Source organism: Entelurus aequoreus, linkage group LG10 (assembly GCF_033978785.1).
Source record: "Entelurus aequoreus isolate RoL-2023_Sb linkage group LG10, RoL_Eaeq_v1.1, whole genome shotgun sequence".
In the NCBI taxonomy this organism is placed as follows: Eukaryota; Metazoa; Chordata; class Actinopteri; order Syngnathiformes; family Syngnathidae; genus Entelurus; species Entelurus aequoreus.
Genome location: NC_084740.1, coordinates 56426619 through 56449739, shown reverse-complemented (window position 1 = coordinate 56449739; position 23121 = coordinate 56426619). Strand labels below are relative to the sequence as shown.

At 38.8% G+C, this 23121-nt stretch overlaps 1 protein-coding gene across 5 annotated transcripts in view; it reads left to right on the top strand.

Moving 5' to 3' along the window:
* kcnq1.2 (potassium voltage-gated channel, KQT-like subfamily, member 1.2) overlaps positions 1-23121 on the top strand; it is a 435625-nt gene that overhangs the window by 1730 nt on the left and 410774 nt on the right. For all 5 annotated transcript variants that reach the window (XM_062061243.1, XM_062061246.1, XM_062061245.1 and 2 more), the window contains exon 2: positions 4593-5173. In XM_062061243.1, coding sequence (XP_061917227.1) covers positions 4599-5173 — 575 coding nt within the window. In that variant the 5' untranslated portion in view covers positions 4593-4598. The remainder of the gene's footprint in view (positions 1-4592; positions 5174-23121) is intronic.

Here is a 23121-nt window from a genome sequence, read left to right as displayed (position 1 = left end):
GACTGCGTGGGTTCCCTCCGGGTACTCCGGCTTCCTCCCACCTCCAAAGACATGCATCTGGGGATAGGTTGATTGGCAACACTAAATTGGCCCCAGTGTGTGAACGTGAGTGTGAATGTTGTCTGTCTATAAGTGTTGGCCCTGCGATGAGGTGGCGACTTGTCCAGGGTGTACCCCGCCTTCCGCCCGATTGTAGCTGAGATAGGCTCCAGCGCCCCCCGCGACTCCAAAGGGAATAAGCGGTAGAAAATGGATTGATGGATGGACAACACTGCACTCAAAGTCATTATTTGCCATACCCCTCTATGGAGCCTGCATACCACTGGCGGTACACGTACCACAGTTTGAAAATCCCTTGTCTAATGTATTAAAGTTAGACTATACTTTGTCTGTGAAATGAGGAGTTTGTTGACACCACAGGAAAATGTGTCATTTTTGTAATTTTACTCCATCATTGTCAACGTAAACATATTTGCTTAGTGCCTCATCAGAGACGTGAACTTTGAACTACTTGCAGTTTAACTCACTAGTGCTCCGTGTCTATGTCTGACGGCTTTGTCTGGTTATACTAGTTGTCCAAAAAGTAGAAAGAACCGTCCAGCAAACTTAACACAGAATGATATTGCGTTTTGCACTTGAACGCATCGTTGGCTCACCTCACCGGTCTTTTGTAAGGATTAGAGTAGTTTAACTCACTAGTGCTCCGCTTTCATGTCTGCTCTCCATCTCTGTTAATATTGGTTATTAAAAAGACACATCCAACAAACTTAAACAGAAAATCATACTGTGTTTTGCACTTGAACTCATCGTTTCCTCATCGGTCTATTGTAGGGGTTAGGGTAGTTTAACTCACTAGTGCTCCATTTTTTATGTCCGATGATTCTGATCTCCATGTTTGTTTATATCGATTGTGCACTTCAGTTCACCAATGTCTTTCAAACACAACAAACCATCGACACAATTAAATCCATTTATTTTTTAACAAAATAAAGTGGCTAAAAACAAAACAAAACAATGGTCGTATTAAATGAAAAAGAAACATATTGTGCGTACTAAAGGGAGCTGGAAATATTTATATTGTCCTGCCGCATCAGTCAGATAATCTGGCTCTTAATCATCAAAACAATACATAATCACCTGATACTTAACAATATAAGGTATACCGACAGCCATCAGACTGTGTAATGCATATGTTCCTTTTGACTGTACATGTACTGTAAATATATAATGTATTTATATTATTCACATGTGAATAATGCTGTATAATAGACTGTATTTATATTATTCGCATGTGAATAATGCTGTATAATAGACTGTATTTATGTTATTCACATGTGAATAATGCTGTATAATAGACTGTATTTATATTATTCACATGTGAATAATGCTGTGTAATAGACTGTATTTATATTATTCACATGTGAATAATGCTGTATATAGACTGTATTTGTTATTCACATGTGAATAATTCTGTATAATAGACTGTATTTATATTATTCGCATGTGAATAATGCTGTATAATAGACTGTATGTATGTTATTCACATGTGAATAATGCTGTATAATAGACTGTATGTATGTTATTCACATGTGAATAATGCTGTATAATAGACTGTATTTATATTATTCACATCTGAATAATGCTGTATAATAGACTGTATTTATATTATTCACATGTGAATAATGCTGTATAATAGACTGTATTTATATTATTCACATGTGAATAATGCTGTATAATAGACTGTATTTATATTATTCACATCTGAATAATGCTGTATAATAGACTGTATTTATGTTATTCACATGTGAATAATGCTGTATAATAGACTGTATTTATATTATTCACATGTGAATAATGCTGTATAATAGACTGTATTTATATTATTCACATGTGAATAATGCTGTATAATAGACTGTATTTATGTTGTTCACATGTGAATAATGCTGTATAATAGACTGTATTTATGTTATTCACATGTGAATAATGCTGTATAAAAGACTGTATTTATGTTATTCACATGTGAATAATGATGTATAATAGACTGTATTTATGTTATTCACATGTGAATAATGCTGTATAAAAGACTGTATTTATGTTATTCACATGTGAATAATGATGTATAATAGACTGTATTTATATTATTCACATGTGAATAATGCTGTATAATAGACTGTATTTATGTTATTCACATGTAAAAAATACCCAAGTGTTGTCTATTGTGAGCGAACTGTGGTGCTGAATTTCCCACAGGGATCAATAAAGTACTTTCTATTCTATTCTATTCTATTCTATATTGGCAGGGTACACACATCCTCAGATACTCACAATAATAAACACACTCATCGTTTCATAAAGGGTTGTTCATATAAATACATCACAGCATTAATATATTTGATGTATCCTCCTCTTTGTTTGGTATCTTTTTAAATCAAATTATGTTATTGCTTGGTTTGATTTCCTCCTCCAACAAATGCGTCTTTTTGTGTCATTCTCGCCAGTTGCGGGTCATAAATATTTGTCGGCTTGTCGAATTACGTCCCCAGCCACCTACTTTCCAAGTGAGATACAATACAATAAAGGAGCAGGGAAGCGAGGAAGCAGCAGCCCACTCGATGATGTAAACCTAGGCACACACGGTAGTGATCACCTCGTCGCTAAAAATAGTTTGTCTGTGTTAGCACTTATAATAACAATATCACTAATACTTGGTTAATATTCAAGTCACAAAACTTTTTGAATGGTTATTTATTGGATTTTATGAGCGGAATAGAGGACTTTGCATTGTCTTCGCTGTATGCAGGCTTTTATTTACGTTTATTTAAAAGTAAGAATGCGTAAAAAAAAATCCAATGATTGTGAACGATAAACAAAATTCCCCCAAAAGTGCGGTTCCCCTTTAAACAGAGAATGATATTGCGCATGAATGCATCGTTTGCTCACCGGTATTTTGTCGGGGTTAGTTTAACTCGCTCGTGACTTTCTTTTATGTCTGATCTCTCTGTCTTTCGTGTGGAAATAAAAGGTCAGAAACAAACTTTTGGAAACACTTTGTGAACTTCATCAAACTTTTTCCAAGAGCAGATTTGATATATTTACGTTTATACTACTAAGAAAAAACACTTTCCAGTTGAATTACTGTACTATATATATATATATATATATATATATATATATATATATATATATATATATATATATATATATATATATATATATATATATATATATACACTACCGTTCAAAAGTTTGGGGTCACATTGAAATGTCCTTATTTTTGAAGGAAAAGCACTGTACTTTTCAATGAAGATAACTTTAAACTAGTCGTAACTTTAAAGAAATACACTCTATACATTGCTAATGTGGTAAATGACTATTCTAGCTGCAAATGTCTGGTTTTTGGTGCAATATCTACATAGGTGTATAGAGGCCCATTTCCAGCAACTATCACTCCAGTGTTCTAATGGTACAATGTGTTTGCTCATTGGCTCAGAAGGCTAATTGATGATTAGAAAACCCTTGTGCAATCATGTTCACACATCTGAAAACACTTTAGCTCGTTACAGAAGCTACAAAACTGACCCTCCTTTGAGCAGATTGAGTTTCTGGAGCATCACATTTGTGGGGTCAATTAAATGCTCAAAATGGCCAGAAAAAGAGAACTTTCATCTGAAACTCGACAGTCTATTCTTGTTCTTAGAAATGAAGGCTATTCCACAAAATTGTTTGGGTGACCCCAAACTTTTGAACGGTAGTATATATATATATATATATATATATATATGAAGGTTTATTTGAAATAGGAACAGAAACATATACTGTATATCTGAAACAGTTATCCAATGTATGCATCATAGTGTTTGTAGCCAAAGCTAATTTACAACACTTGTCCCCAACAACAAAAACAACACAGATCTAACATCATTAAAAATAGGAAAATAAAAAGAATAAGGCAAAGAGGAGTCCATAATAATGATAATAGCAATAATACAGACAAAGTGCAAACTAGATACAAGCCAATGATAATAATAATAATAGCACAGACAAAGTGCAGACTAGATAAGAACCAATTAGTAAAAATGAGTAAAAACTAAACATGGGAACATGATTGTTGCTCAACTAGCCACAATTGTGTTTGTTTTTTGAAAGTGACAAGTGCAGGTACACTTTACAAAGTATATCACCTTTTGCACTTGTATTGGAAGTCTTTTGAAAGGGCGGAGTAGTTTCATAGGTTGTATGTAGTGGAAAAATATGAAGTTTATCTGCAAAAACTAATAACTCTTGTTTTATAGTTGATCCAAGTCTGCTGTGTTTAATGTTAAGTTGCGTCATCACAAGTCAAAACGACAACAAAACAAAGGAGAGATCTCTTTTTGCCCACTAACTCTTCATATACCCAATTTGCATGCGTTGGAACCCTAATCAAGATCTTACCCCTAATAGTCACCCGGCACTCTCTGCAGTTGAGTTAATAATATGAGTAAAGTAGGTGGTGGTTTACAGTGTAAAATGAAGAGGGTCTTGCCCCAAAGAGGTCAAGACCCCCTTCCAGTGCCACTATCTCCAGGTCTCATGTGCCTCCTTCACTGCAGGCATGGATGCACTCGCAGTCCTGCAGAGAGAGCGCTCATCCGCAGCAGGAAGCTAGCCATGCCTCTCTAGGCCTCCACCCCCCAACACCACCTCCACCTGCTCTCATCCGGCAGCTTGAGGACGCTGAAAGTTTGATGGGGGAGCGACGAGCGAGGTCCTTCCACATGACCTGCCACCTGCAGCGGGACTACGGCAGCAGCTTGGCGGGGCCCTTCGCACCATGCGGCCCCAACGGCTACACCAGCACCAGCCTCAGCCTGGACCGGGAGGCGGACGCTGACCTTTCTCCGGCCGGCGCCGCTCCCATCGGAGGCCGTTATTCTCCCGTCCCAATGGAGCCGGACCCCGCGGCGGGGAATAATGGACCGGGCGTCCCCGCGGCCAACGACCCGGCGCTGCAGATTGTGCCCGGTCAGCCGTCCGTCGCCCAGGCGCCGCCGCCTCTGCCGCCTTCCAGCTGGCTGCGTCACCACCAGAAGGATTTCCAGCGGCCGTACGTGAAGACGAGCATGCAGGGGGACGTCTACAACTTCCTGGAGAGACCGGCTGGACTCAAGTGCTTTCTCTACCACTTCCTTGTGTGAGTACTTCTCACTCAATAACACATTCACAGGAAGTCTCACAGAAGTGTGGAGTTTAGACAATTTAAAAGTTGTTTTTTTTAAGCCCAAATTGCGTGTCTGTAGCTTTAATGCTAATGAAGTCATGTCACAGATGGCAAATATCACATACAACAACCTAACACAAACCATACTTAGCTACAATTACATTTTTACAGCAGCATCATGCTGCAATAGCATGAAGGAAATGTTCAAATGTACAGCCGCCACTCGTGAAGCTGTCGGATGATATTTCAAGATGTGTAGTGAAGCCTTTAAAGATAAAGTGCTGAGCGTAGGGTGTGCAGGTTTAGAGGATTAATCATATCCGTCTTTTTCTTTTACAATGTCCCAAAACCCGGTGCCCCAAGCTTTATTTTAAGACATGTAGAGAAGCCTACCTGAAACTACAACATTTGAGGGATAGAGGGAGATAATAGAGTTTCCTCAAATTTGGTGCTCATTTTACTGTTAGAATACTGTTTAGGGGTTCCCTTTGCATAAGAGCTGACAATATTAAACACATTTTTTAAGTATTACCAATCAAAAGTCAGCAATGTTATCTTGTGTTGGCTCTTATTAAACCTGCAGCCCCTCTCTAGTGATGTTCCCTCCAGTCTTAGGTAGCTTCCAGAAGTGTGTGTGTGTGTGTGCGTGCTTAAAGACAGTCCATCAGAAGCAGGTCAGTGTGGTCTGCTCAGCCATACTTCTTTCTGGCTGTGTCGTCACAAGCGAGCATCTTCATGCATGTAAGAAGACATGGAGGCCTCACTGTGTGTCCTACAAGGGGAGCACACTGACCTGCACTTAAAGCACACTTGCTTACATAAGGCATTTTTAATAAATGTCACCTTCCTTAATTGGTGTGAAGATGCTGGAGACAGAATGTTAATGGAGTTTAAGGCATCTAACATAGCAACTTGTTGAGGGATATCCTAATGCAGTGGTCCCCAACCTTTTTGTAGCTGCGGAGCAGTCAACGCTTGAAAATTTGTCCCACGGACCGGTGGGGGGGGATTTAAAAAAAAAAAAAAAAAAAAATTATTATTATTATTATTTTTTTACATAAATAAATACAATCATGTGTGCTTACGGACTGTATCCCTGCAGACTGTATTGATCTATATTGATATATAATGTATATATTGTGTTTTTTATGTTGATTTCATAAAAAAAAAAAAAAAAAAACTTTTTTTTTTTTTTTTTTTTTTTTAAATTTCTTGTGCGGCCCGGTACCAATCGGTACGCGGAACGGTACCGGGCCGCGGCCCGGTGGTTGGGGACCACTGTCCTAATGGACGTTGTGCAGCCTTCATTTCTCAAAGGAATATTTATTTAAACCGAGTCTAATTGTGTTTCTTTAAAAAATATATAAATAGATAGTACTTTATTGATTCCATAGTTTAAATAATAAGATTTTTAATAAAAATACTACAACTTTTTGGGGGAATATAAAGCCTTTTTTTAAATTCTATACATTTATTCATTCATTTTAAATGTCTGTGAAAGAATTAGGCAAATGCTTTAAATCATGAGTTTTTATTTTCATTTCAACCTAATCTAATGTTGTCCTTTGAAGAATATGAATACTTTAAATAATATTAATACTTTTTTCAAATCAAGGCTATTATTTTTTTAAATGAATGATCCTAATAAAATAATTTAGCAAAAATGATAAATATATTATTATTATTTTAAATGTTTTCATAAAAAAAATATTTTCTTGTTTTATGAGTTTTTTTGACAGAAAATAATTAGTTAAAAATATGTTGCCATAGTGCAGTAATGGATGTATATTGATTATGTCCATCCATCCATCTTCAACCGCTTATGGGGTCGCGGGGACAACACCTCCAACAGAGTCTTCCCTCTCCAGAGCAACATATTGATTATGTATTGAACCAAATTATGTTGCTTGAGACTAGCTGCTACGATTAATAACTTAAAACTATTCATTTGATTAGAAAAAAGCTTTAATTTATGTTCTGTTGCTTTGATTTATCGTTTAATGAGTGTAACTGAAGACAATTGATATTATAAGGACTGCATAGTTAAAATATGTGAACATAGTTTCATGACCATTGCAATAGAGCGCACATGAGAGCGGTGGCGCGTGGGTGTCGTTATTCTTAAGGCAGAAAACAGCAAATATTTTTTTTAGTTTGAATTTTTTTTCTTAATGAATGGAATTGTTTTTTTCAATGTTGATGATGTGCATACAAAAAAAGAAAAAAACTGATATAGTAAGCAGAAAAATTGTTGTTTATTTCAACAATTTTCCCTAAAATACGATTTGTGGCTATGTATCCGATTATTCGATTAATTGGTCAGAAATAATCAATAGATTACTTGATCACAAACATACAGGTAATCATTAGCAGCAGCCTTTATATAGAGTACACAAAACAAATAACATTTAATAATAAAAAACAATAAATCATCAAAAGTTGAGTTGTAATAAAAGCCATGAGTAAATGTATACTAAAAACAATACCAAAAAAACCAATGCAGAAGTAATATCAAATAAAAGTTAAAACAATACATACAAACAATTAATTGTGATGAAAGCAATTAAAAATAACATAAAATGATTAATACACTAAACTATAAAAAATAATAAAAGCAACAAAACAAATGACTACTTGTTGTGATCAATATGTTCCTATTTGTGAACTAATGGTTTGTAATAATCTGTGTCATGCAAATGTAAAAATAAGTCAACTAGATCAAAACAATAAAGACAGTCAAGTCTCTGAATGATGAAAGCAAAATTCTAAGGAGATTTTTACAGCTCACGCTGTTTTTTAAAAATATTTTTGTTTACTTTTTTTCATCGTCACACGAGCATAAAACGTTGAGTTAATCCTGATGGAACTCTCCTGAATGAATCAATAAAGTACTATCAATCTATCTAATCCAGTGGTTCTTAACCTTGTTGGAGGTACCGAACCTCACCACTTTCTTATGCGCTTTCCTTGAACCCTTCTTCAGTGAAATATATATATATATATATATATATATATATATATATATATATATATATATATATATATATATATATATATATATATATATATATATATATATATATATATATATGTGTGTGTGTGTTTTATTACTGTTTTAATCTAATCACTGTAAAACGACAAAACAATCCAGATGTTATGTTATGTTATTTTCATTTATTATGCACCCCCCAACCAACTGTTACATCAGCCCGAGCAGAGAAACAAAACAAAACAGAAACAGAGACCGAGACACACAAAGGAATCTAAACTAAACATTTAAGACACACAATGAACACATCAATCAAAAGTCATCTGTGGTAAGGAGGTGAGTTTTAAGCTGTGCTCTAAAAGAGTCCAGACTTGACATTCAGAGGGAGCTTATTCCATAGCTCAGGTGCCATCACTGTCACTAGGTTTGACCCTGGGACCTTCAAGGTCATCTGCTTGTCAGATCTAAGACAACGACCAAGCCTGGAGCTGCTAGGTTGGTCCAGGAGATCTTTGACGTAAGCTGGGGCGAGACCATTGAGCGCTTTGAAGACATACGTGAGGATCTTACATTTCACTCTGCGCTTCACTGGGAGTCAGTCAACTCCATGACGAGTCAGTCAACTCCATGACAAGCCAGTCAACTCCATGACGAGTCAGTCAACTCCATGACGAGTCAGTCAACTCCATGACGAGTCAGTCAACTCCATGACGAGTCAGTCAACTCCATGACGAGTCAGTCAACTCCATGACGAGTCAGTCAACTCCATGACGAGTCCGTCAACTCCATGACGAGCCAGTCAACTCCATGACGAGCCAGTCAACTCCATGACGAGCCAGTCAACTCCATGACGAGCCAGTCAACTCCATGACGAGTCAGTCAACTCCATGACGAGTCCGTCAACTCCGTAACGAGTCCGTCAACTCCGTGACGAGTCCGTCAACTCCGTGACGAGTCCGTCAACTCCGTGACGAGTCCGTCAACTCCGTGACGAGTCCGTCAACTCCGTGACGAGTCCGTCAACTCCGTGACGAGCCAGTCAACTCCGTGACGAGCCAGTCAACTCCGTGACGAGCCAGTCAACTCCGTGACGAGCCAGTCAACTCCGTGACGAGCCAGTCAACTCCGTGACGAGTCCGTCAACTCCGTGACGAGTCCGTCAACTCCGTGACGAGTCCGTCAACTCTGTGACGAGCCAGTCAACTCCGTGACGAGCCAGTCAACTCCGTGACGAGCCAGTCAACTCCGTGACGAGCCAGTCAACTCCGTGACGAGGCAGTCAACTCCGTGACGAGCCAGTCAACTCCGTGACGAGCCAGTCAACTCCGTGACGAGGCAGTCAACTCCGTGACGAGCCAGTCAACTCCGTGACGAGCCAGTCAACTCCGTGACGAGCCAGTCAACTCCGTGACGAGCCAGTCAACTCCGTGACGAGGCAGTCAACTCCGTGACGAGGCAGTCAACTACGTGACGAGCCAGTCAACTCCGTGACGAGCCAGTCAACTCCGTGACGAGCCAGTCAACTCCGTGACGAGGCAGTCAACTCTGTGACGAGGCAGTCAACTCCGTGACGAGCCAGTCAACTCCGTGACGAGCCAGTCAACTCCGTGACGAGCCAGTCAACTCCGTGACGAGTCAGTCAACTCCGTGACGAGTCAGCACATTTCATCACACAGTGATGCTGGAGTCTCGCTTCACCTTCACGAATATGTGACAAGTCAAGACAAACAAAACATATTTTCATGAAGGACTCCAAATTGTTGTGCAACTTTTAGCTGCGTCATCAATTCTGTGGCCAAAGAACGGTCCGGTGAAGGAATCTTTATTGATAAGTCCACGTTGAACCGAGTGTTGGACTGTAACTATATGAAGGACACCAGCAGAAGTTCAACTGAAGTAAGTTCCAGTAGCATAAAGGAGGCAGTGTGTGTGTGTGTGTGTGTGTGTGTGTGTGTGTGTGTGTGTGTGTGTGTGTGTGTGTGTGTGTGTGTCATTGTGTGTCATTGTGTGTCATTGTGTGTCATTGTGTTGTTGAATTCATTGTGTGTGTGTGTGGCTGCTAATGCCTCATTGTTGGGTTAGCACGCAGCATCCTGACCTGTCTGTTAGCGTCTCGCTTTAACAGGATGCTGGCGGATTAACGCTGCTGTCGCTCCACATGCAGGCTGAACTGGGCCGGGAATTGGCCGGCTGGCTTTGCTGCTTTAACCTCAAATGCCATGGAGAAAACTACAAACCCCGTTTCCATATGAGTTGGGAAATTGTGTTAGATGTAAATATAAACGGAATACAATGATTTGCAAATCCTTTTCAAGCCATATTCAGTTGAATATGCTACAAAGACAACATATTTGATGTTCAAACTCATAAACATTTTTTTTTTTTTGCAAATAATCATTAACTTTATAATTTGATGGCAGCAACACGTGCCAAAGAAGTTGGGAAAGGTGGCAATAAATACTGATAAAGTTGAGGAATGCTCATCAAACACTTATTTGGAACATCCCACAGGTGAACAGGCTAATTGGGAACAGGTGGGTGCCATGATTGGGTATAAAAGTAGATTCCATGAAATGCTCAGTCATTCCCAAACAAGGATGGGGCGAGGGTAGGGATGATGTTTGATAAGAAATTATCGAGTTCGAGTCTATTATCGAATCCTCTTATCGAACCGATTCCTTATCGATTGTCTTATCGAGTCCAGATAGGTTGTTGTATATGGAAAAAAACACACAATATTTGGTTTACCCCCCTAAAAAAATGTAATAAAATAAATAAATATTGACTGTTGTTACCCAAAGTATATTAAGTGGGATTTTTCATAAAAACAAATATATACAGTAACACAAAAACAAGCTGTCTCTGTGATCACTATAGGTGTATAAATAATAATATAGTGTTAAATAAAATCAGTCCCTTGGGCACAAAACTGGAAATAATACAGCTTTCCAAAAAGTGCAATTCTGCTGCTATTTGACATAACAGTTTGTTATGATGCTTGACATTTTTGCACTTTATTTCTTTATTGAAAGGAAATTCTATGAAGAGAAAAGTTGTTTGCAAATGTGGTTACAATGCTAAAAAATGAAAAGTTAAAGCTAAAAAAAGAAATACACTTTATTGAGTTAACATTATTTCTTTATAGGGGGGAAGATGTGATGAGCTAGGGAATATAACAACTACACTACCCAGCATGCAACGGGAGTGACGAGCATGCGCGGTAGCCCCGAAAAGTGTTGCATGTCGCCACCCGTGAAAGTAAACGTCAAGAACTCAGCCAACACGCCTCGTCTGCATTATTTATAATTAGACAGACAACACATATACAGTGTGATTTTGTTTTGTTTACAAGGAAAGAAAAACAAAAGTTAAAAAAGGGAGATATATGTTGTATATATGTTGTATGTGCTGCGGTTGCTTTAAGAACGTTGCTACAGCTGCCGTAAAGGAGGTGCGTTGCTAGCCTGGTTGCTATGTTTCCGGTTGGTCGTAAAAGTGTTCATGAGTTTGTACCCTGCTCAAATCTCTCAGTAAAGTTATTCATTGGATTATAGCTTTTGTTTTGAACTTTATTACACCTTTGAGCGCTTTTTCCCGTCCATTGTTTTCCTGCTTTCGCTATCTGCGCCTAATGACTGAGCTATGTGACGCCATTTCTTGTGATATCACGCGGAGCATTTCTGGTCGGGACGGGATTTGTTCCGAGGGATTCGAATAAAGAACCAACTATTTTCTTTACTATAGTGGTCTCGATAACGGGTACCGGTTCTCAAAAAGGGATTCGAGTCCGAGGACTCGGTTCTTTTCTTATCGAACAACCGGGAAAACCGGTTTCGAGTATCATCCTAGGCGAGGGTCACCACTTTGTCAACAAATGCCTGAGCAAATTGTTGAACAGTTTAAGAAAAACCTTTCTCAAGCAGCTATTGCGAGGAATTTAGGGATTTCACCATCTACGCTCCGTAATATCATCAAAGGGTTCAGAGAATCTGGAGAAATCACTGCACGTAAGCAGCTAAGCCTGTGACCTTCCATCCCTCAGGCTGTACTGCATCAACAAGCCACATCAGTGTGTAAAGGATATCACCACATCGGCTCAGAAACACTTCAGAAACCCACTGTCAGTAACTACAGTTGGTCGCTACATCTGTAAGTGCAAGTTAAAACTCTCCTATGCAAGGCGAAAACCGTTTATCAACAACACCCAGAAACGCCGTTGGCTTCGCTGGGCCTGAGCTCATCTAAGATGGACTGATACAAAGTGGAAAAGTGTTCTGTGGTCTGACGAGTCCACATTTCAAATTGTTTTTGGAAACTGTGGACGTCGTGTCCTCCGGACCAAAGAGGAAAAGAACCATCCGGATTGTTCTAGGCGCAAAGTGTAAAAGGCAGCATGTGTGATGGTATGGGGGTGTATTAGTGGCCAAGACATGCGTAACTTACACATCTGTGAAGGCACCATTAATGCTGAAAGGTACATACAGCTTTTGGAGCAACATATGTTGCCATCCAAGCAACGTTGCCATGGACGCCCCTGCTTATTTCAGCAAGACAATGCCAAGCCACGTGTTACATCAACGTGGCTTCATAGTAAAACAGTGCGGGTACTAGACTGGCCTGCTTGTAGTCCAGACCTGTCCCCCATTGAAAATGTGTGGCGCATTATGAAGCCTAAAATAGCACAAGGGAGACCCCCGGACTGTTGAACAACTTAAGCTGTACATCAAGCAAGAATGGGAAAGAATTCCACCTGAGAAGCTTCAAAAATGTGTCTCCTCAGTTCCCAAACCTTTACTGAGTGTTGTTAAAAGGAAAGGCCATGTAACACAGTGGTGAACATGCCCTTTCCCAACTACTTTGGCACGTGTTGCAGCCATGAAATTCTAAGTTAATGATTATTTGCAAAAAAAAAGAAAAGTTTATGAGTTTGAATATCAAATCATTGTATTCTGTTTATATTTACATCTAACACAATTTCCCAACTCATATGGAAACGGGGTTTGTACACTTTTGTTGCTTCAACCTGAGCTGCCATGGAGAAAAGTCCACTTCTTCCACTCCTGTTGAGTTACAAGACCAGCGCAGCAAATGAGTTACAGACAGTTCGTATTTATTTACTCATGGATTCATACACTTTTATTATTTAAGTCTGACAGCCCACAAGTACAGTTAGAACATGATCACATATAGAAGATCTTTGACTGGTGTTTTTTTTGTAACAAGTCCTCAAAAACAGCAGAGCGCTCCTGTCCTACAGAAGATCTAAAGTGTTCCTAGTTTGTCCTTCAAAATATAACAGCCTTTCTTTCATATAAACAAAAACATCTCTGAATTCAGTTCTCAAAAACAGCAGAACATTCATTTTCATATAGAGGGTCTTTGGAGTGGTGAAGGTCCTTTAAAAATAGCAGAGCACTCGGGTAAGAAAGTGGTCTTTGGGCAAGCATTTTTGCCCAAGGTGCTCAAAAACTGCATAGCGCTCTTTCATAAAGGGGATCTTTGACAGTAGGTCCTTAAAAACAGCAGAGCATTCCTGTCGTATAGAGCATCATTGAATATTGTTATTTTTCTCTCAAAAACAGCAGAACATTCTTAATATGGAGGATCTTTTGAGTCAAAGATCCTCTATTTGACAGGATGTTTTCTGCTGACTTTGAGACTCCAAAAACATGAGTCAAAGATCCTCTTTTTGACAGGATTGTTCTGCTGTTTTTTGAAGGCCAACTGCATAACACTAGTCAAAGTTCCTCTGTGTGAGAGGATTAACGTTAGTTAAATATCCTCTGTGTGAGAGGATTGTTTTGATGTTTTTGAGGACAGACTGCAAACCGCTAGTCAAAGATCTTCTATTTGAAAGGATTGTTCTGCTGTTTTTGAGGACAGACTGCAATAACACTAGTCAAAGATCCTCTGTGTGAGAGGATTAACGTTAGTTAAATATCCTCTGTGTGAGAGGATTGTTTTGATGTTTTTGAGGACAGACTGCAAACCGCTAGTCAAAGATCTTCTATTTGAAAGGATTGTTCTGCTGTTTTTGAGGACAGACTGCAATAACACTAGTCAAAGATCCTCTGTGTGAGAGGATTAACGTTAGTTAAATATCCTCTGTGTGAGAGGATTGTTTTGATGTTTTTGAGGACAGACTGCAAACCGCTAGTCAAAGATCTTCTATTTGAAAGGATTGTTCTGCTGTTTTTGAGGACAGACTGCAATAACACTAGTCAAAGTTCCTCTGTGTGAGAGGATTAACGTTAGTTAAAGATCCTCTGTGTGAGAGGATTGTTTTGATGTTTTTGAGGACAGACTGCAAACCGCTAGTCAAAGATCTTCTATTTGAAAGGATTGTTCTGCTGTTTTTGAGGACAGACTGCAAAAACAGTAGTCAAAGATCCTCTTTTTGACAGGATTGTTCTGCTGTCTTTGAGGGCCGACTGCATAACACTAGTCAAAGATCCTCTGTGTGAGAGGATTAACGTTCGTTAAAGATCCTCTGTGTGAGAGGATTGTTTTGATGTTTTTGAGGACAGACTGCAAAAACGCTAGTCAAAGATCTTCTATTTGAAAGGAATGGTCTGCTGTTTTTGAGGACAGACTGCAAAAACAAAGCTGGTCAAAGAACCTATTTGACAGGATTGTACTGCTGTTTTTGAGGATGGACTTCAAAGATGCTGGTCAAAGATCCTCTATTTGACAGGAATGTACTGCTGTTTTTGAGGATGGACTTCAAAGATGCTGGTCAAAGATCCTCTATTTGACAGGAATGTACTGCTGTTTTTGAGGACATACTGCAAAAACGCTAGTCAAAGATCCTCTTTTTGACAGGATTGTTTTTGAAGACCGACTGCATAACAATAACACTAGTTATTGTTATGCATAATCCTCTCACACAAAAATCCTTTGTGTGAGAGGATTACGTTAGTTGAAGAACCTCTGTGTAAGAGGATTGTTCTGCTGTTTTTGAGGACACTCTGCAAAAATGCTAGTCAAAGATCCTCTTTTTGACAGGATTGTTCTGCTATTTTTGAAGACCGACTGCATAACACTAGTCAAAGATCCTTTGTGTGAGAGGATTATGTTAGTTGAAGATCGTCTGTGTGAGAGGATTGTTTTGATGTTTTTGAGGACACACTGCAGAAACGCTGGTCAAAGATCCTCTTTTTGACTCAATTGGTCTGTTTTTGTTGTTGTTTTTTTAGAAGAGACTGTAAAACCACCAGTCAAAGATCTTCTATTTGAAATGAATGGTCTGCTGTTTTTGAAGACAGACAGCAAAAACAAAGCTTGTCAAAGAACCTATTTGACAGGATTGCACTGCCGTTTTTGAGGATGGGCTGCAAAAACGCTGGTCAAAGATGCTCTATTTGACAGTTGTTTTTTTTACTGTGTTTGAGGACGGACCGCAAAAACGCGGCTAGTCAAAGATCCTGTATTTGACAGGAATGTACTGCTGTTTTTGAGGGCCGACTGCATAACACTAGTCAAAGTTCCTCTGTGTGAGAGGATTGTTTTGATGTTTTTGAGGACAGACTGCAAAAACGCTAGTCAAAGATCTTCTATTTGAAAGGAATGGTCTGCTGTTTTTGAGGACAGACTGCAAAAACAAAGCTGGACAAAGAACCTATTTGACAGGATTGTACTGCTGTTTTTGAGGATGGACTTCAAAGATGTTGGTCAAAGATCCTCTATTTGACAGGAATGTACTGCTGTTTTTGAGGAAAGACTGCAAAAACGCTAGTCAAAGATCCTCTTTTTGACAGGATTGATTTTGAAGACCGACTGCATAACAATAACAATAGTTATTGTTATGCATAATCCTCTCACACAAAGATCCTTTGTGTGAGAGGATTACGTTAGTTGAAGAACCTCTGTGTAAGAGGATTGTTCTGCTGTTTTTGAGGACACTCTGCAAAACCGCTAGTCAAAGATCCTCTTTTTGACAGGATTGTTCTGCTATTTTTGAAGACCGACTGCATAACACTAGTCAAAGATCCTTTGTGTGAGAGGATTATGTTAGTTGAAGATCGTCTGTGTGAGAGGATTGTTTTGATGATTTTGAGGACAGACTGCAAAACGCTGGTCAAAGATCCTTTTTTTTTTTACTCAATTGGTCTGTTTTTGTTGTTGTTGTTTTTTTAGAACAGACTGTAAAACCACCAGTCAAAGATCTTCTATTTGAAAGGAATGGTCTGCTGTTTTTGAAGACAGACAGCAAAAACAAAGCTCGTCAACGAACCTATTTGACAGGATTGCACTGCCGTTTTTGAGGATGTGCTGCAAAAACGCTGGTCAAAGATCCTCTATTTGACAGTTTTTTTTTTACTGTGTTTGAGGACGGACCGCAAAAACGCGGCTAGTCAAAGATCCTGTATTTGACAGGAATGTACTGCTGTTTTTGAGGACCGACTGCAAAAACGCGCGGCCAATATCACCTTTTTTAACGCGACTGTTCTGCTGTTTTTGAGAAAATACTGACAAAATAGAAATGAAACAATTACAAGTTTTAATGCTTTCAACAGCGTGTTTGCTTTGAGTGACAGTCAGTCTGATGACACAATCCAATATTGTTTGTTTGAGTGACAGTCAGTCTGATGACACAATCAAATAGTGTTTGCTTTGAGTGACAGTCAGTCTGATGACACAATCCAATAGTGTTTGCTTTGAGTGACAGTCAGTCTGATGACACAATCCAATATTGTGCTTCACCTTCCACACCAAATGGAAACATGAGAGGTTTCAAGTACATCAGTGGGGGGCCGTCTAGTCCAGTCTAGTCTAGTCCAGTCCAGTCTAGTCTCCTTGCTGATTGGCATGAAGGGTCCTCACTAATGAGGTGCTTTACTCATCACGCTTACATTTTCCACCACACACACACACACACACACATACACACACACACACACACAATCTCTCTCCTTATCCTGGATGCAGTAAGTAAGTGTTTATGCTGCATTCAGGACTGCTGGGAAATACGCAATGTCACGCTTCCTTCTCTTGACAAACACGGTGTGAAAGCAACACAAGGGCCGCTAATTGGGAGGCTGTTAAAATGTTGAAATGGGAAAACTCATCACATGTCAAATTGATTGACTTTATGAAAGATTTGCGTACAAGGGAAAGGGGAAACCATATTTACCACGTGGCTGTGATAATTATCAGGTTGATTACGGTGATTCGCTGCTAGCATATTTACTCCATCAAACACACACATTTACAGTTTAAACCGCAGAAGAAAACAAAATGACCAAACTTGTGCAGCTAAAGGGCAGCAAAAGAAATGTTAGCGGTGACTTGGAGTAATCCCATCGTCTCCGACAGGGAGATTTGTTTATTCTGGGTCTCGTATCACTGCACAAACACTCAGGACTCAAACTAGTTTTGTTTTACTTTTAGTAAACATTTAAAATAATTTTCTATGTCCATCTTATTCAATTTGCTTTATTTTTTTTATGGTTATAAAAAAAATGAACTAAAGTCTATTTAGTTTTTAGTACAGATGCTTTAAAGGCCTACTGAAAGCCACTACTACCGACCATGCAGTCTGATCGTTTATATATCAATGATGAAATCTTAACATTGCAACACATGCCAATACGGCCGGGTTAACTTATAAAGTGACATTTAAAACTTCCCGGGAAATATCCGGCTGAAACGTCGCGGTATGATGACGTATGCGCGTGACGAAGTCAGAGTAACGGAAGTTATGGTACCCGTAGAATCCTATACAAAAAGCTCTGTTTTAATTTCATAATTCCACAGTATTCTGGACATCTTTTGCAATTTGTTTAATGAACAATGAAGGCTGCAAAGAAGACAGTTGTAGGTGGGATCGGTGTATTAGCAGCGGACTACAGCAACACAACCAGGAGGACTTTGTTGGAGCGCTAGCCGCGCTAGCCGCCGACCTCACCTTGACTTCCTACGTCTCCGGGCCGCCAAACGCATCGGGTGAAGTCCTTCGTCCTTCTGCCGATCGCTGGAACGCAGGTGAGCACGGGTGTTGATGAGGGCTGGCTGGCGTAGGTGGAGAGCTAATGTTTTTAGCGTAGCTCTGTGAGGTCCCGTTGCTAAGTTGCTAAGTTAGCTTCAATGGCGTCGTTAGCACAGCATTGTTAACCTTCGCCAGCCTGGAAAGCATTAACCGTGTATTTACATGTCCACGGTTTAATAGTATTGTTGATTTTCTATCTATCCTTCCAGTCAGGGGTTTATTTTTTTGTTTCTATATGCAGTTAAAGCACGATGCTATCACGTTAGCTCGTAGCTAAAGCATTTCGCCGATGTATTGTCGTGGAGATAAAAGGCACTGAATGTCCACTTCGCATTCTCGACTCTCATTTTCAAGAGAATATAGTATCCGAGGTGGTTTAAAATACAAATCTGTGATCCACAATAAAAAAAGGAGAGTGTGGAATCCAATGAGCCAGCTTGTACCTAAGTTGGTTTAAAATACAAATCCGTGATCCACAATTAAAAAAAAGGAGAGTGTGGAATCCAATGAGCCAGCTTGTACCTAAGTTACGGTCAGAGCGAAAAAAGATACGTCCATCACTGCCTCTCAAGTCCTTCACTGTAACGTTCCTCATCTACGAATCTTTCATCCTCGCTCAAATTAATGGGGTAATCATCACTTTCTCGGTCCGAATCTCTCTCGCTCCATTGTAAACAATGGGGAATTGTGAGGAATACTAGCTCCTGTGACGTCACGCTACTTCCGGTACAGGCAAGGCTTTTTTTTTATCAGCGAGCAAAAGTTGCAAACTTTATCGTCGTTGTTCTATACTAAATCCTTTCAGCAAAAATATGGCAATATCGCGAAATGATCAAGTATGACACATAGAATGGATCTGCTATTCCCGTTTAAATTAAAAAAAATCATTTCAGTAGGCCTTTAAAGCTGACAGGTTAAAAACAATATTGAAAACAATCCTGGTCCGGCTGTTACGCCGGCGAGGCATTGGGATGCCGGAGGTCGTCTTTTCAAGATGCAGAGGGATGTCAGGAAGCGGCTTGCGGGTGAGAATAAATGATTTATTCTAGTTGCAGAACAAAATGTGCTGCGCGGTGCCCACGGCACGGAAAACAAAAGGGTAGCCAAAAGATGCTAGTATCAAAATGCAGACTATGAGCGTAACCAAGAGCGTAACTTGTTGCATGGGAGCGAACAACATCACCAGGCCGAGTGAGGCCAGCGCGTAAACTAAATAGCCCTCTGATTAGTGCCCGGGCAACAGGTGCGCATCCCGAACACTAACCAGAGGCAGGTGACTGTAATCTGCCGTCACGGCAACTGAAACAAACAAACTCAAGAGGTGCCGAAAACACAAGTGACTAAACAACGTAAACAAACTATGATCCGGGCAGCGGATCATAACACCGGCTGCACCAAACATTAACTAAATATATTTAATTAAGTCAAATACAAATAAGACAACAAGAGAAGTATCCCACACTTCTCTTCCGTAAAGTAAATATGTACAACAGTGGCTGGACAGGACAAAAAAAAATTTTTTTTTTTAAATAAATAAATAAAGAAAAAAAAAATAAAGAAAAAAAAATAAAGAAAAAAAAAAAAAAAATATATATATATATATATATATATATATATATATATATATATATATATATATATATATGTATATGTATATATATATATATATATATATATATATGTATATATATGTATATGTATATATATATATATATATATATATATATATATATGTATGTATATATATATATATATATATATATATATATATATATATATATATATATATATATATATATATATATATATATATATATATACATACATACTACCGTTCAAAAGTTTGGGGTCACATTGAAATGTCCTTATTTTTGAAGGAAAAGCACTGTACTTTTCAATGAAGATAACTTTAAACTAGTCTTAACTTTAAAGAAATACACTCTATACATTGCTAATGTGGTAAATGACTATTCTAGCTGCAAATGTCTGGTTTTTGGTGCAATATCTACATAGGTGTATAGAGGCCCATTTCCAGCAACTATCACTCCAGTGTTCTAATGGTACAATGTGTTTGCTCATTGGCTCAGAAGGCTAATTGATGATTAGAAAACCCTTGTGCAATCATGTTCACACATCTGAAAACAGTTTAGCTCGTTACAGAAGCTACAAAACTGACCTTCCTTTGAGCAGATTGAGTTTCTGGAGCATCACATTTGTGGGGTCAATTAAATGCTCCAAATGGCCAGAAAAAGAGAACTTTCATCTGAAACTCGACAGTCTATTCTTGTTCTTAGAAATGAAGGCTATTCCACAAAATAGTTTGGGTGACCCCAAACTTTTGAACTGGTAGTGTATATATATGATAAATAAAATTATGCATGCAAGTAATAACCTGTGATTCATCTTGATTAATTCAACTTTAATAGTATGATTAATTTGATTAAGAAAGTAATCATTCGATGGCACTAATTATTATTTATGGGCACATAATAATGCACATAATAATGCACATAATGCAGGACCTACCAGCAGAGGCACTCAGCTAGTGTGTGACCTGGAGAAGAAGGACCTAACGGCAGCTGTGCAACTTGTGAGAAAACTCAATATTATTATTGAAATAAAGATATGTTTGTGTTTATAGGTAATATTTTATTGTTGTATAAAAACATTAATCCTAGATCCACTCTCTAATTGACTCGTTTCTTCCGTGGCTATGGCACAAAAGTTTGTGGAAAATTGGAAGTGGAGTTCTATTTTTCATGTAAGACCTGCTCATGTGTCGGCAAGCTTGTAAACACCATGATTGTTTGTGAGGAGATGGTGTGAGAAGATGGTGTGCAGACTAACCATCACGCTTCTTTGACAAGCAGGGATGGCTGTCACATTTGGACACACCATTTGAGTCGTTTGCATAACCAGACGGCACAAACATGCTGCAATGCTGACGTCACAAAAACTAATAGTTTGACCTGCAGTTGTTCACAATGTATATCTTTTTTTTTTTAGCCTTTTTTCTCATTGCTGGGGCAGTTTTAACCACGAGAAAGGTAAAGGTACAAATGACATTATTAAACAGTTTGGATGCACCGGTCCACCCTGGTAGGGGAAAACCCCGCAGACGTCCAGATGTTGTCTGTAGTTGTGTGTTGTGTATTTATTTATAACCCTGCAGATTATTAAAATGGTGCTAGAGAATCCTTAGGCTTTGCCCTCCATCTATGATGTATGCAGAGTTGGATATCTGCTTATGAGGGATTACCAGTGTGGGTCACTTAATTTTCTTGGGAGCAAGTTGTGTACTGCTTAGGGATGTAACAATAAACGGTATAATGATACACCTCGATAGAATTCCCGACGGTTAGTAATACCGTCTAAATTTTTCATTACCGAAAAAACGTTATTTATGAATGCATTTTAGGCAACACTGCTTACTTCATGGAAACGAAGTCAAGCGCATGCGCACTAGTGTCGTTTGGCTTGAAAATCATGGCGGACATACTACCCGGACTTTGCTCCAGAGATTTCCCCTTGGAGTAAACAGAGCCAAGCGCTTGGTTTAACATAATTTCCCCTCGCGTCCCGTCGTGTGTTTAAGAGCACTGCTGTTTTTAGATGGAGACAGGTGTGGACAATATTGTCCCCACACTAAAATTATACAGAAAACTATTTGATGTTTCTTTTATTTTCTCAATGAAACGTCCATCAGCTGCTGTGACTGAGAGTTAATGATGTGAGGAAACATGCAGCAGGTGATGTCGTGAACGTTGTCACAACTTGTTTACAAAGTCTTTACTTTGTTTACTGTTTCGTCCTTTATTTATTAGTTTTCAAATAACATCAATACTGGCTTAAATGTTTTGTCATCTCATCGAACTGAACTCAGGCTGTGAAGATTGTGTATTCGATGCGAGAGGTGTCACTCCTGGTTATTTTTGTTGGCCAAACTGTTGGACTGAAGTACATGGTTGTTGGAGAAGAACAAAGCTTGTTTATTAGACTTCATCTTCATTAACCAAACTGCTTTGAGTTTTATTTTGATATCAAAAAGTAAACACCACGTTTTGTTTTTTTTTACATGTTTTTTTCATGTCACAAAGGTACTTTAAAAAAATGTGCATGTGACACAGCATGTTGTTAATGTTTTGTTGTATATAGTTATTTCTTATACAATATTTAGATACCGTATTTCCTTGAATTGCCGCCGGGAATATAGTATTCGCCTGCCTCGAATTACAGCCGGGTCAAACTCGTTTCGCAAAATAATTAGCGCATGCTTGGCACTTCCGCCAGGTCAAATATGAGTCATTAAATGACTTCCGCCTCCTGGTGGTAGAGGGCGCTAGTGATCATTCTTGTGACTGCTGGTACTGCAGAAGACCGGTGCTGCAGAAGAAGACAACAGGCAGCAAGAGTGAGGATCCATTGTTTGCTTGCACTTTTACCATGGAGGATTACATATCTAAAATAAAACAGTTTTCTAAACTGGACTTTCAATCGAAGCAGGAGGTAATACTTAAAGGAAGATCTCCATCGAGACAGAGAGACTTTTAAAACTGAAGAAAGATAAGGAAGACTTCTATAGGAGCTGCGCATGGACTCATTTATACCTAAAGGTTAGACCATGATAACGTTTTTTTTATTAAATGTGCTTTTCATGATAAGGTAAGCGCCGGAGTGAGAAGAAGTTTTAAAATAATTAACGCATGCTTGTCAATCCCGAATGCTTTTGGTAAACGCAGGAGTGAGAAGAGGTTTTAAATTAATTAGCGCCCCTGCGGCTATTCAAGGAAATACGGTATATGGATAATGTTTATCTATAATCTTTTTGTTAGACATTACAAATGACATAATGGCATTACCTTCACACCCCAACACTGCTTTACCTAACTATCACTAATCATGATTTCAATATTGATAACAGTCATTGTAATTATTACTTTGGCC